Here is a 12,135-nt window from a genome sequence, read left to right on the forward strand (position 1 = left end):
AGAGTTTTCCATATGTACCTGCTGTGTTCCTGTACCGTAGCTGGGAAAGATAAGCTCCTGAGAAAATTCCCCAAAGGGGTTGCAGTAGAATCGTGATATTCTGCTGAATGAAATACAAAGATTTTTTTGATACATATAAGCATACTGAAACATTTTTTTTGAAACTGTAGAGCCTTAATTTCATTTCATTTATGGACTTAATCATTTTCGAAGTGTTTCAGCCTAAAACTATGTGCTTTCATTTGTCTGATGTTAAGCTAAGTTGTTTAGCAACATATCAAAACAATTCCATGAAAAGATTGCTATCTTTTTTATTAATCCCATAGGCAGCTTTTGCAAATGTTTTTGTACTATAAATGATTGCTGTGAGGCATTGAAGCGCATTTAGAGAGCAGAATTCCCCCCGTGTATCCCTCTTGCCCTTCAAGATATGTTTTGACACCAACCTGATAGATAGCACTTAGAGCACGTGTGCTTGGTTCAGGGTGCTGTTACTATTTAGTACCAATCCCCAATGAAGCTTTTTATCTTGTCTTCCTTTTCCACTAAGATTTTGGTTCAGATTTCCTGTATTCTACACACCCCGTGTTTTTTAGGAGAGTTATAGGAAAGCGGCTTAAAACCACTGTGATACTTTCTTTCAGGAATTACAGCGGAAGTCATGGTGGTAGCCTCTTTTGATGAACTGCACAGAAGAGCTCAAGAGGCCAAGGGGAAGATTGTGGTCTACAACCAGCCTTTCGTCACTTACGGTGAAACTGTGCGGTACAGATCGCAGGGAGCTGTGGAAGCTGCGAAAGTCGGAGCAGTGGCATCCCTCATTCGATCCATTGCTTCTTTTTCTATCGATAGGTAAGCATTTTCCTCTTTCCTCCCTGTGGCTCACGTTTCAGCCTTTGGTTCACGTGTCATTTGTGGGCAGGCATTTTTGTGCTTTACAACTTAAACGTTGCCAGTTATGAGTGGGTGTTTGGTTTTGAAACTGTTGGCTGCACAGTGGTTCTTTTCCCCTGTGCTTTGTCATTCTTTCAAAATGTTTTCATTTTTTTGTTACTGATCCAAATTGTGTGATTTTTTTTTTTAAAGAACTTCCTGCATTCTCGAGGCTACCATAAATATTCTGAGATAACCACAATCAAATGTCTGTGGTGATAAGATCTATCAGACTGTGAGTGATATCTCTATATATATATATTTGGCTGGAATGGAGGTGCGCGGTTTTTACTGTATTGGTATTTTCCCAGCACTAGGCTGACTTGCAGTAGATGAAGCAGTAGGCTGACATTACTGAAACAGTTTTTAGTTCTCTGATTGGTAACAGAGTTATTTATTTTATCTGGTGATTATTTTCTGACTCTGAAAGCTTGTATTTACAATGCTCACCTTTGCTGAAAATCATGAACTGAGGCATAGAGAGAAAATGGAGAAGAGTCCAGGCATCAGCTACACAATTTTTTAACACAGCATTTTTAAGCTGCGATGCATTTCTTCATGAGCTTAATTCTGTGGTGAGCTTTGCCTATGCTGTCCTGCTGGCTGAGAGGAGAAATCCCAGGGACTCAGATCATAGAGCTGGACTGAGGACCATGGATGAGCCAGAGCCATCTCCCTGCCATCCCTCCTGAAGGTGAGCTGCAGGCTGAGCTCCAGCCTCCACGACTGCAGGCAGGAGTGGCAGGGGCTTTCGCTGGTGTCAGGCACAAAGCTTGACTGCCTACCCTGAAGGGCTGTGGCAATAAAACCCTTCGGTAAGACAGCATAGAAGAGATGCGTGAAGTTTGGGAAAGGAAGAGCTGCTGTATTTTGTGATATTGATCTGTTTGGCATACGTGTGATCAGAGCAGTGCGGGTCATCTGTCCCCACACCCCCAGCTGCCCCTTAGGTCTTTACCCAAAGAGGAGTCCTTGGCTGCAGTGACCCTGACCCTGAATGTCATAAACTGGAACCGTGTCCTGTTTGGATAATGGCGTGTTTCTTTTTGATCTGTGCTCCTCGGTTTTCTTTCTATGGAAGTCTTGGGAAGGGGTGGTCTGGCTTTGGGTCTGGGTTCAGGCTGGGACTGGGACGTGGCTGGGATGGGCATTGGGAAACACGCTCGATTCCACCATTTGAGACAACGTAAGTGCTCACATGTCAGCAGTATCAGAAGTGTGCAAGCCTCACCGTTTGTGATGCTTCAGAAAGTTTGAGCAATGCAGTAATGCCAGCTGACTGAATTGGACATGTGCAGAGGGCAGCTCTGCTGCCAGAGTAGTTTTATAGCATTTTTATATGCTTCATGTTCCCCTGAAGGAACATCTTAAAAATATATGCTCCATATACCCCTAAAGAAGCTGACTTTCTCAGAAATAAAGTATTTTGAATTCAGATATTACCCAAACTATATGAGTCTATTTCTTGGTGCTCCACAAATGTAGCAGTTTACGATATATTTTCTAATACTAACACTTTTCTAATAAATTTAATAATATTGAACCGAGACTAGAATATATTTCAAAACAGTTCTATGAAGGAAAAGTTATCTCTTGAAAATAGTCTTATTTGGTATCAAAGCCTATTGCAACCTATAATCTGTTGATTGTCTGAAAACCAGGAGATGATCTGAACGCTGTTCTTTCCAGTCCTTATTGCTGTTGCCCAGCAGAGGTGTCCATTTGGAAGTTACTCTTTGTATCTTCTGTTTGCCAGACTATTTCCGGGAGTGTATTTCAACAAGTAATGGAAAATTCAGAGCTGAGGAGCAGAGGTAGAGGCTGAAGGTAGTCAAGCCTGTTTATAAGGTCTGGGTACTGGCATTATGGTTATTTCAGAATTGAATGAAAAGAGAGGAGAAACAGATGCCAAATGCAAGTTTGTTTAGAAGGATCGAATCCTTAATCTAGGCTGGGAGCTGAGGTGTCGTTCCCAAAAGCAAGTTTGAATTTAGATGCTGCCAGGAAGCATTTTTTTCATGAAACCTACTTTCTGTCTTTTCTCCATTTACCTTCACTCAGGGTTTTCTGGGTGGGGAGAGGAACTGGTTAATCTCCTTTTTCCTATAAGATGGGAAATATTCAGGTCTGGTGCGTCACTTCTGCCCCTCTGTGATGCACAGATCTGTTTGTTGTGCTTCCACCAGGAAACAGGCATTGCTGTAGGCAAGATGGGTTCTCTTGTCTCCCGTGCCTCCTCCTGTGTTTTCTCCTCTTCACTGCGTGTCTCCTTGTCTGTCCTGCTGATGTGCTGTGCTGGCAGACTCTGCCTCTCCTCAATCAGTGTCAGAGGCTCTGCTTGTTCAAGTTGCTGTTGCCTTTTGGGTTGATTGATGGCAAATTCTGCATTGCTGGAGGGAACAGCGTGCTAGAAGGGTGAGAGATGAGAGGTAAAGAGCTGATAAAAGGCTTCTCAGTGTTGTGAAAGAAACTCTTGCATTCTTGCAGTTTGCCTACTGCTATTTTGTTGACCAGAGCCTTCACTTTGGGGAGCCTGTGTGCTCCATGCAGACCTATTTATGACTAGCTGATACATGGCAGTTCTCCAAAGCGTCCTGGAAACATATTAGAAGAAAGTGTCCTCCTCTTGATACTGCTTTGTCCCTCTTCCCTCAGGTCAGCGAAAGGCAAAACTTCACAATCTTTAAAAAATTGATTTTATTTTTAATTTTTTTAAGATTGCAACCTGTATTGGACAGATCTTGTCACTTACTCTATTTGCAAGAAATGAAGTGGGCTGGAACAATGAAAACTACTTTACGGTGTGACTTCTAGGTGATCTTGCAATGCAAAAAAATATTGGCAGGTTAAAAACAGGTACATTCTAGTAGATTAACATCTTGGGCTTATTAGGGCAGGTTATTAAAATTTACTGACAAGACAGAATTGGTAAAATTCCAGTGTGAATTAAATCAGTGTTCTCTTGCTGGCAGCGAGCTGGCTGTTCCTTCTTCCAGAGATGGCAGGCAGCTGCCATGTTGTCAAGGGCAAAAACTGCATCCTGAAAGAAGCCTTTGAGCAGAGGTTATGTGGGCAGCTTATTTTTCTTCAGGGTATGGTAGCAGAGGTATGGAAGCTATGAAACTGGTAAGGGTCTCAGCCATCACTGAAGGAGGGCAAGGAGGAATGAACTCCAGTATACTCAGGAAAACTCCCTGCTGTGTTTCTGTTAGGGCTCATGCCAACTCATCGGTGATAGTGAAGGACTTGAAGGGTTTGTTGCAGAGTTTCCAGGAGTAGATTCATTTATTTCGGACTGAAATGGTAATTGAATAAGAAATAAAATTGCCAAGAGCATCTCTCTTGGCCTGTGCAGAGAGGACGATAGTTGCACGGTTTGTATTACCACATTGTCCAGCTGCTGTGCTTCCTTAGGAGAGATCCTGGAATTGTCCCCGTGTTGTTTTAGAGTCAAATAGTTCTCTCGATGCTTTATAGATACCATGTTATGAATGAGTTTTCCTACTTAAGAGAAAGTCATAATAATAGGCAGGTAATTTGCCTTGCCCTCCCTGCAGATGGTGTGTTTGTGACAGCCTTCTTCCAGTAAGAAATTCCAAGGTGGGGGCAATTTGGTGGTGAGAACACCGAAATCTGGATATTAGGAGTAAAGAGTGACAGAACTACTTTTAATGAACCTTCTTCATTACCACATGTTATTGTAATTAGTCAACATTATCTGTGGTTTTTGGCTTTTTGGAGAAACCAGGATGTTGACTTTTTTTGGCTTTAGAACTTGGCTGTACTGTGATTAATGGCCTTGTATTGCAAGTTAATGCATGTAGTACGTACATTTGCTGATGTGTACAATGACTGCATGGATTTCTCAGTTTGTAGCAGACATTCTTATGGCAAAAATACTCAATTTACAAAGTGTGGTGAAAAATGTGATTCTAATAAACGAGCCCTAAATCTGCTTTTTTGCTTCCTAGCTCTAAGTGTTTAGAACATCTTATAGGCAAGTGGTTGCCTTCTGCTGTTGAAATGGCCCAGTAATATTTATCTTGTGGTGAATGTACTCCCATCACACTGAGACTGTAACAAAATCTTTCTGTTCCTCAAGAACCACAGATTAGATAAAGTCATAACACTGTGTCTGGTAATAATAACCCTTCTAGAGGCACTAGAAAGAAGCAAAATTGAGTGTTTTTCAAGAACTCAGAAAGTTCCCAAACTTCTAAGACATAAATGCCAAGGGCTCAATTCCTATATATATTTCTTTTAAAGCTGCAGAACAGTCTCTCTTATAAATAAGAAATCCAATGGGCAAAAGGCCAGAATAGGCCATGTAGTCCTTTGACCTAGAGTGGGGGCTGCTAACAAGGACACAGAACTCAGTCAAGTTCTTTTCAAAGGTTTTCTTGGGGGGCTGAATTCAGCATCTTACATCTGGAAAAAAAAAAAAAAAAAGTCATTTCCTTCACTTTCTCTTCCCTTCTTCAGGCTACATGTGGCCAGGACACAATATCTGCTCTAGTGACTAATCAAAAGCTGTGGCTGGATGAAAGCTGAGTGCGTGAGTGGCATGTGCAGCTCAGGATTTATTGCAGAAGTTGCACGGACAGCTTGCGTGGATGCATATGACACAGCTAAGTGCAAGCTTGCCAGGGCTGGAATATCATTTCGTGGAGTAGATGTGAATTTGAAAACTGTTGCTTTTCCTTTCTCTTATTTTCCCATTTTTCTGTCCCTACTTGGTTTATTTTCCTTTGCCCTATATTGCAACATACACCATTTGTGTATATACATTGTACCCTCAAAAATGCACCTTGTATTTTCTTTCCCTCTCCTGCTTTTTCTTTTATTCTTCGTAAACAATTCTTTCCCTTCTCAATCTCTCTGTCAGTGAGTGTGTGTGTCATTTCTTGGCTCTCACGTGCTGGCACAGTGATTCCTTACCACGTCACCTCTTCCAAACGCTTGGTCTGCTGCCTTTGGGTCCAGATGCGAAGCTTGCCTGCTAAGGAGAGCTTCCTCCTTTCATTGAAGCTCCAGGTCTAAGGAAAATAAGGGCTTCTGGAATGGCACAGTAGTTTCTCTTAGCTTTTTTGTTTGTTTGTTTGTTTTTGTTTTAGCAAGGAGGTGCATCTGGCCTTTAAAACTGGTGTATTTTCTTTGAACTGCTGTCGCTTCTGGTTGTGCCGTGAGCCCTGGGGGCTCCTTCTCCTTCTGTCCTGCCCCTCCTTCCACCATGTACGCAAGTCCACTTAAATTTTGCTGTCATCTTAGGAACCTTTCCTCCTGTGACCTGTCCTGCTCTCTTCCTCACCACGAAGGCTGAGCGCTGCTGTGTCTATTTGGGATTGAATTTCAACTCGTAAGCCCTCCTGAGCAGCACTAGACCCACATGGTAGCAGTTTTCTGGTAATATGAGAGTTGGCGTGACCCGAGTCCAGCCTGCTCATGAGCTGTAGGAGAGTCCCTCAGCATCTCTCCAGCTCTGTGCAGGGGTACTATAGCTGAGCAGTCCCCTGTTCTCTTCCACGTGTCATCGCCTGGAGGCAAAGCAGATGAGACAACTCGCTTTGCCCTAGAAAGCTGCTCCTGTTGCCCATTAAGTGGCCTGGATCACCATTTGGATTTTCAGCCAAAAATCTTAACCTCTGTGTAAATTCTAAAGACAAATCTGCATCATGAAATAATTTCAGGAACTCTGGCTAACTACTGCCCATTTACTAACTTTTTTTTTTCATTTCTGGTGTTTAACAAAGCAATCACTGCAAACAGGCAAGTCTGTGGTGGCCCAAAATAGGAGTTAGGTTTGCCATCACTTTTTCTTCAGTAACACCATCTGTTGTAGAGTGTGACTGGTCATCCAGATGGCTGTTCAACTGAAAAATTTAGCTTTTGGGGCATTTGAGTTTAACTAAAAATTTTCATTGCCTCTGGCACCCATTGAAAGGAAAATAATGAAGTTGCTTTATATATACAAAATGAAGTAGGATTTTTGTATAATCAGTTCTTGTAAGCTTTTGTTTCACTTCCCTTTGTCCCCCCAGCACTTATCCACCCCATTTTCTGATCTACTTCTAGTGTCCTGGTGACTACATGATCTTCTGGGCTGCTGAAACCGTGTGGCCTTGGTGACATCTCCGGCCACGTTCAGGGACCAGGCAGATGCTGCAGGATGTGTGGTGGATAAAACCCAAATGTAACATCCCTGCCCAGGCATGCAGGCTTCATGTGTGTTTGCTGTCAGTACCTTGGGTGCTCCTGAAATTTGGTGCCCTCTCCTCAAGCTGTGTCAGTTCAGGAATTTGCAGTTACTCCACCTTTTGGCTTGTTAGCACATTTGATTAATTTTCTGCAGATCTGCTCAGACCTCTCAATTTCACTTTGCTTCTAATTAAGCTAGCTTTGGGCTCTCAGGTCTGTTGGAGTGGGATATATTTTAATTCATCTGTAAACCTGCTTCCCTGTTTTTTGGTTAATGAAATAATCTTGTGTTTTGTTCTTTTGGGAGTAGGGAAAATATTTTATTGGTTACCTGCATTTTTTGCTCTTTTGAGTGCTCATCATATTGACGTCTTCCAAAACACAAATCTTTATTCTACAACCAATTTTTATTTGATTATATAATTAAAACAAAAAAAAATAATAAATTTCTTTTTTTTTTTTTAATAAATCTGCAATTAAAGAATTAAAGTTTATTATTTTAGGTGCAACAACTCAGACTGAGCATGTGTTAGCAGCTGGGCCATGTTAGGTGCACTGATGTGAGAGCTGAGCCTTTCTGTGTGCCAGGAAAAGGAACTTAAGGATATTCACTGCGTGGCAGCCAAGTGTGTCTCCTTGATGCTGATGTGTATGTAAAATCCAGCAAGAATTGGAAGGACTGAAAGTAAAGACTTTGCATATATTACTTGTGGATACGAAGCCTTCATTTATTTTACTCAAGAAACTTTCTTTGCTCACGACCACCTTGCAGAGGCAGAGTACCTCTTGTTACTATTACTGTGGTTTTTTAGGTAGCTTTGTTCCTTCCTTGCTTTTGACACTGCAGAACTATTTTAAAAATAGTCTCCTTGTGAGAAGGCAGCATCCTCTGTCTGCTTTGCACGGGCTTGAGGAATGCACAGGGCGTAAAGGCAGCGGGAGGCTGGCCACAGCTGCACCCAGCAAGAGTTGTTCTGCAGCATGAATGAAAAAGAAATCAGGAAGTGCCACCGATTTTCTGGGAACACGTCTCACATATGGATTAGGATAGCAGTAAAGGCTCATCATAGGAAACGTTGCAATTAGAGACCGTCCTAGGGCAATATCCTATGGTAATAGGATACAGCAATGTTGTCTTCTGTTCTACCGAGGGATGAAGAAACGAGGATAAAACCCTGGTTTGTGGTGTAGCAAGGGGGAGTAAGAACATAACATGTTTTGTAAGTCTCTGGTGAAGTTGTGAAAGATTCTAGTTCTGTTCCTAGCACTGTGCACGTAGCCTTGTTTCCCTCAGAGGGCTGAATTGGTGGTGTGCTGTGGGATTTATTTCCTTGCCCTTCACTTAGGGGCTTTCCCTCCAGGACATCTCTGTGTGTCGTTGACTGACAATTCATTAATTTTTACTTTGCTTCCTATGTTCCCTGAAGGCCAACATGCCAGACCGCATTCTGCAGTGCAGGCTTTGTGCTCTCTTTTGGGCAAACCCTAGCTGTCAGCCAGATAACTTAGATGTCCTTAGGAGAAAAGGAGCCTGTGCTTTAGGAGCCTGTGCTTTAGGAGGTGATTGTATTGTGGATTGTATGGTGGTTTCATGCTGTTTGAGCAGTGATTAAGGAATCAAATTTCAGGAAACTTCACAATGGTGAGAAGTCTGTAGATGATGGTTTGTAAGTCACAAGTTCGTTTTTCTTGGAACAGAGCAACTTTGTTTTTTTTTTTTGTTTTGTTTTTTTTTTTTTTTCCTCAGTAGGCATATTTGTTTTCTTACAAAGTCAGTAAAATGTCAGTGAGACTAACGAGGGCTTTCTCTACCTCCACCAAGTTTTGGCAACTGCTCTTCAGGAACATATACTTCTAACAGGGAAGAGTTTAATCCACCTAGTGTCCAGTAATATAAGCAGTGTCCTGTAACTTCAGCAGAAACAGGTAAAAGACTGCTAAAATCAGTGTTGATAGGCTTTGTTATCCATAAAGATGCTTTGAGAATAATGGTCCTTTTGAAATCCGTATTTCCTCGCTTCCCAAAGCAAACCTTTATCAAACCTAATGTCAATTTTTTCAATATCAATATCAATATCAATATCAATATCAATGTAATATCAAATTTGTTACCTTTATTAATGTAAGATTATTTTTTTTTCTTCTCTTCTGGCCCAGCCACTCTCCTAACTCATAGGTTTTGTTGATGTCTAGATGGCCACCCATGTCATGAGTAACAAATGTTAACTCTGGGCCTGTTTGGGTACTCTCAATACCCACTGATAGATTTCCAAATATTCTCCAGTCAGTAAGATAAAAAGGAACAGTTTTACTTTGCCTTTGCATTACTGGTTCACGTATATAAAGATGTCGACCTTGCAAAACTGCCAAGTCCTGGGTTTCTTGTAGTGAACCTTAAGGAGTAATAGTTGTGCTTGCTGTGGGCTAGGCACCGGGATTTCTTGCACTTTTCTGTGATTCCCTGTTACCTTAACCCTAATCAGCTCTGGCTTCCTTCAGCTCTGTTGGCTCCTTCTGCATCTGTATGAGTATCTGTGTGCATGAAAACCCTGTTAGCAAGTTCAGAACCACCGACCACGATCATAACATCTTGCTCTGTCAGTCGTGGGTCCTGTTTTAATGTTCCCGCATTATTCAATTTTCTTGATTAAACTGACAAATCTCTCACCAATATGTGGAGACAGTAAATATAGAGGATAAAAAGAAAACCTGTCACAACTGCAGGTAAGGATTCCCCAAAGGGATCTGAGTAATACAGTGCCAACAAATTATTTTCACAAGGGGTATATTTATTACTTAGCTGCTGATAAGATGTGAGAAGCGTGCGGGCTGTCATTTCATTTCACTATAATTCTCTGTGATTTTTCAGTGGAAGTATAGCACTGAGGACTTTATCTGGAGTGGTTATCTCCAGAGCTTGTGAGCACATGGCTGTGGACGACTGGAATAGATTAAACAGTACCAGGGTGGTTGTGTCAGAATGGTACATAATTGGTATTTGAGGAACCCTAGCCCAATACTCTCACTTTTTCAACAAAAAAATAAAGAAGGTCATGGGAAGGGCTGTGCTGCGCTGCTTCTTGATGTGTTCTGGGATTACATCCACTAATTTCGAGCTATACTGCAATTCACTTTTTGATTTTTGTCTATAACAGCTTGGATGGATGCCTAGTTTATAGATTTGCCTGCATATCTAGTTTTGTTATTTTCATGTCTTGTAATTGGTTTTCCAGTTTGTACTTTCCACTGAGCATTGCTTCTACTTCTGAAACTACTCAAGGTCCTTTTTCAAAATCTATTTGATCTAATGATATTATTAAAAAATATCTACAAATTACAGAACAGTTTCATTAGGTACGCATTAATGTTTTATTTATGGAGCATGTTGTGTCTGCTCTAGAACATCTGAAGTATTCTTTTCATGGTTTACTACTGATGTCCGAAAGTGAATGCAGGTTTGTGGGGGACTGCAGCTAGATTTGTCTTTCAAAATCTGTTTGATGCATGCAACAAAATCTTTTATTTTGATGTGTAACCTTTTGCTTATGTCCTGTAAAACAAACAAGCAAACAGGCAGAGGTCCCAGTTGTTGAATACACTTAATGCGCTAGTCAACTCTTCATTTCCACAGTCTCTCTGCTTCACGCACCAGGCATGCAGGGGATTTGGAAGTGCTAATTCCTCATTTTGTTTTGCCTTGTTTGCTCCAACACGTGAGCAAACATGCATTGTTTGCTCCAACAGATTATGATTTCTTTCTGGAAGAATGCTTGCATTGTTTTTCAGGGGCAGGGGGCCTCTGGTTTTGCTGCTGCTTCCACTTCTCAGAGCCGTGCTTGTGGCTTGCCCATATGGTAGGATATTTCTGTGTTATTTCATTAAATGCTGTCTTCACATAGGATGGTCTCACCCCGCTGTGCTAGCTGTAGTGTGATGCGTGTCAGGCATTTGGGTATGATCAGCTAGACCTGTTTGCATGGCGAAAACATATTTCTGGCACAGAAATTTTGACTTGTGTTTCTAGGAAGTTGGAGCCAATTATTCCATGGTTATTGTTTAGAGTTCTTTTCTAAATATATCCCATTGCTGATAGCCAACAGTAATACTGGGCTCTTCCCTATAGAAGTAATGTCTTGTGTCTCCTAAGTGTAACCATTTCAATTACTCTAATCTTTTTCTCCAGCTTTGTTTTTGCCTTCAAATCCAATCAGTCACCTGAGCCTCCCTCATCGTGTCCATCTTGTTGCATCAAATACTAATTCTTTGATCTTCCTGCAGGGTACGGCTAAATGGTGAAGATCCTTCTCCATCTGGTTTATTAAATGAGCGGTGCCAACTCCTGTCTCTGCTCTGCCAGTGATGCCAGCTTTGATTACTTGCCTCTTGTCTTCTCCTTCAGGCTCCTTATACTTTCTCTCATCCTGTTTCTATATTTAGGAGGCCGGTGCAAACCTGAAGCTGTAACTTTGCTCTCTTCCAACTTTCCTTTTTAAACCTGACCTTTGGTTTGATATTTATAGATCACTCCCATATGTCATCGGCTAGGTAGGTGAATAGGGTCTGGGACTTCTGCTAAACTCTTTCACCAATACCTTGTTTTCCTAGTCACTCTCAGCAGTATTTCTGCATTGGCTGTCTAACGTGAATATTGCAAATATTCTGTGACACAGCAGTGTTGTCTTCAATACGTTTCTATTCACTATTAAGAAGGATTGAGCTTGGACTACAATTCCTGTTTTTTTGTCTACTGTGATCCCCAAAAGAGATTATTTGGTCTAAGAATAAGAAATAGAAAGAATTCACAAAATTTTCAGTTTACTATTTCTCTTTGGATGTCATCACATTAGCAAGCTGGTGGCTGTGGAGTCAAAATACACCTCAATAAGAAATCTTGAAACCATTGCACCATTTGATTCTAGACGTTTGTGCACAGGACAACAAAATAAATTTGTCAGATGGGGGAGAATAATCACATGAATTAATTTCTACCAGGGATTCTGCCCTTGC

At 41.4% G+C, this 12,135-nt stretch overlaps 1 protein-coding gene across 1 annotated transcript in view; it reads left to right on the top strand.

Moving 5' to 3' along the window:
* The window catches only part of CPQ (carboxypeptidase Q), a 154,814-nt gene that overhangs the window by 28,649 nt on the left and 114,030 nt on the right, over positions 1 to 12,135 (top strand). Inside the window, exon 3 of the mRNA XM_032181425.1 lies at positions 645 to 852. Within this exon, the coding sequence (XP_032037316.1) occupies positions 645 to 852 (208 nt within the window). The remainder of the gene's footprint in view (positions 1 to 644; positions 853 to 12,135) is intronic.

The sequence above is a fragment of the Aythya fuligula genome, chromosome 2 (assembly GCF_009819795.1).
Source record: "Aythya fuligula isolate bAytFul2 chromosome 2, bAytFul2.pri, whole genome shotgun sequence".
In the NCBI taxonomy this organism is placed as follows: Eukaryota; Metazoa; Chordata; class Aves; order Anseriformes; family Anatidae; genus Aythya; species Aythya fuligula.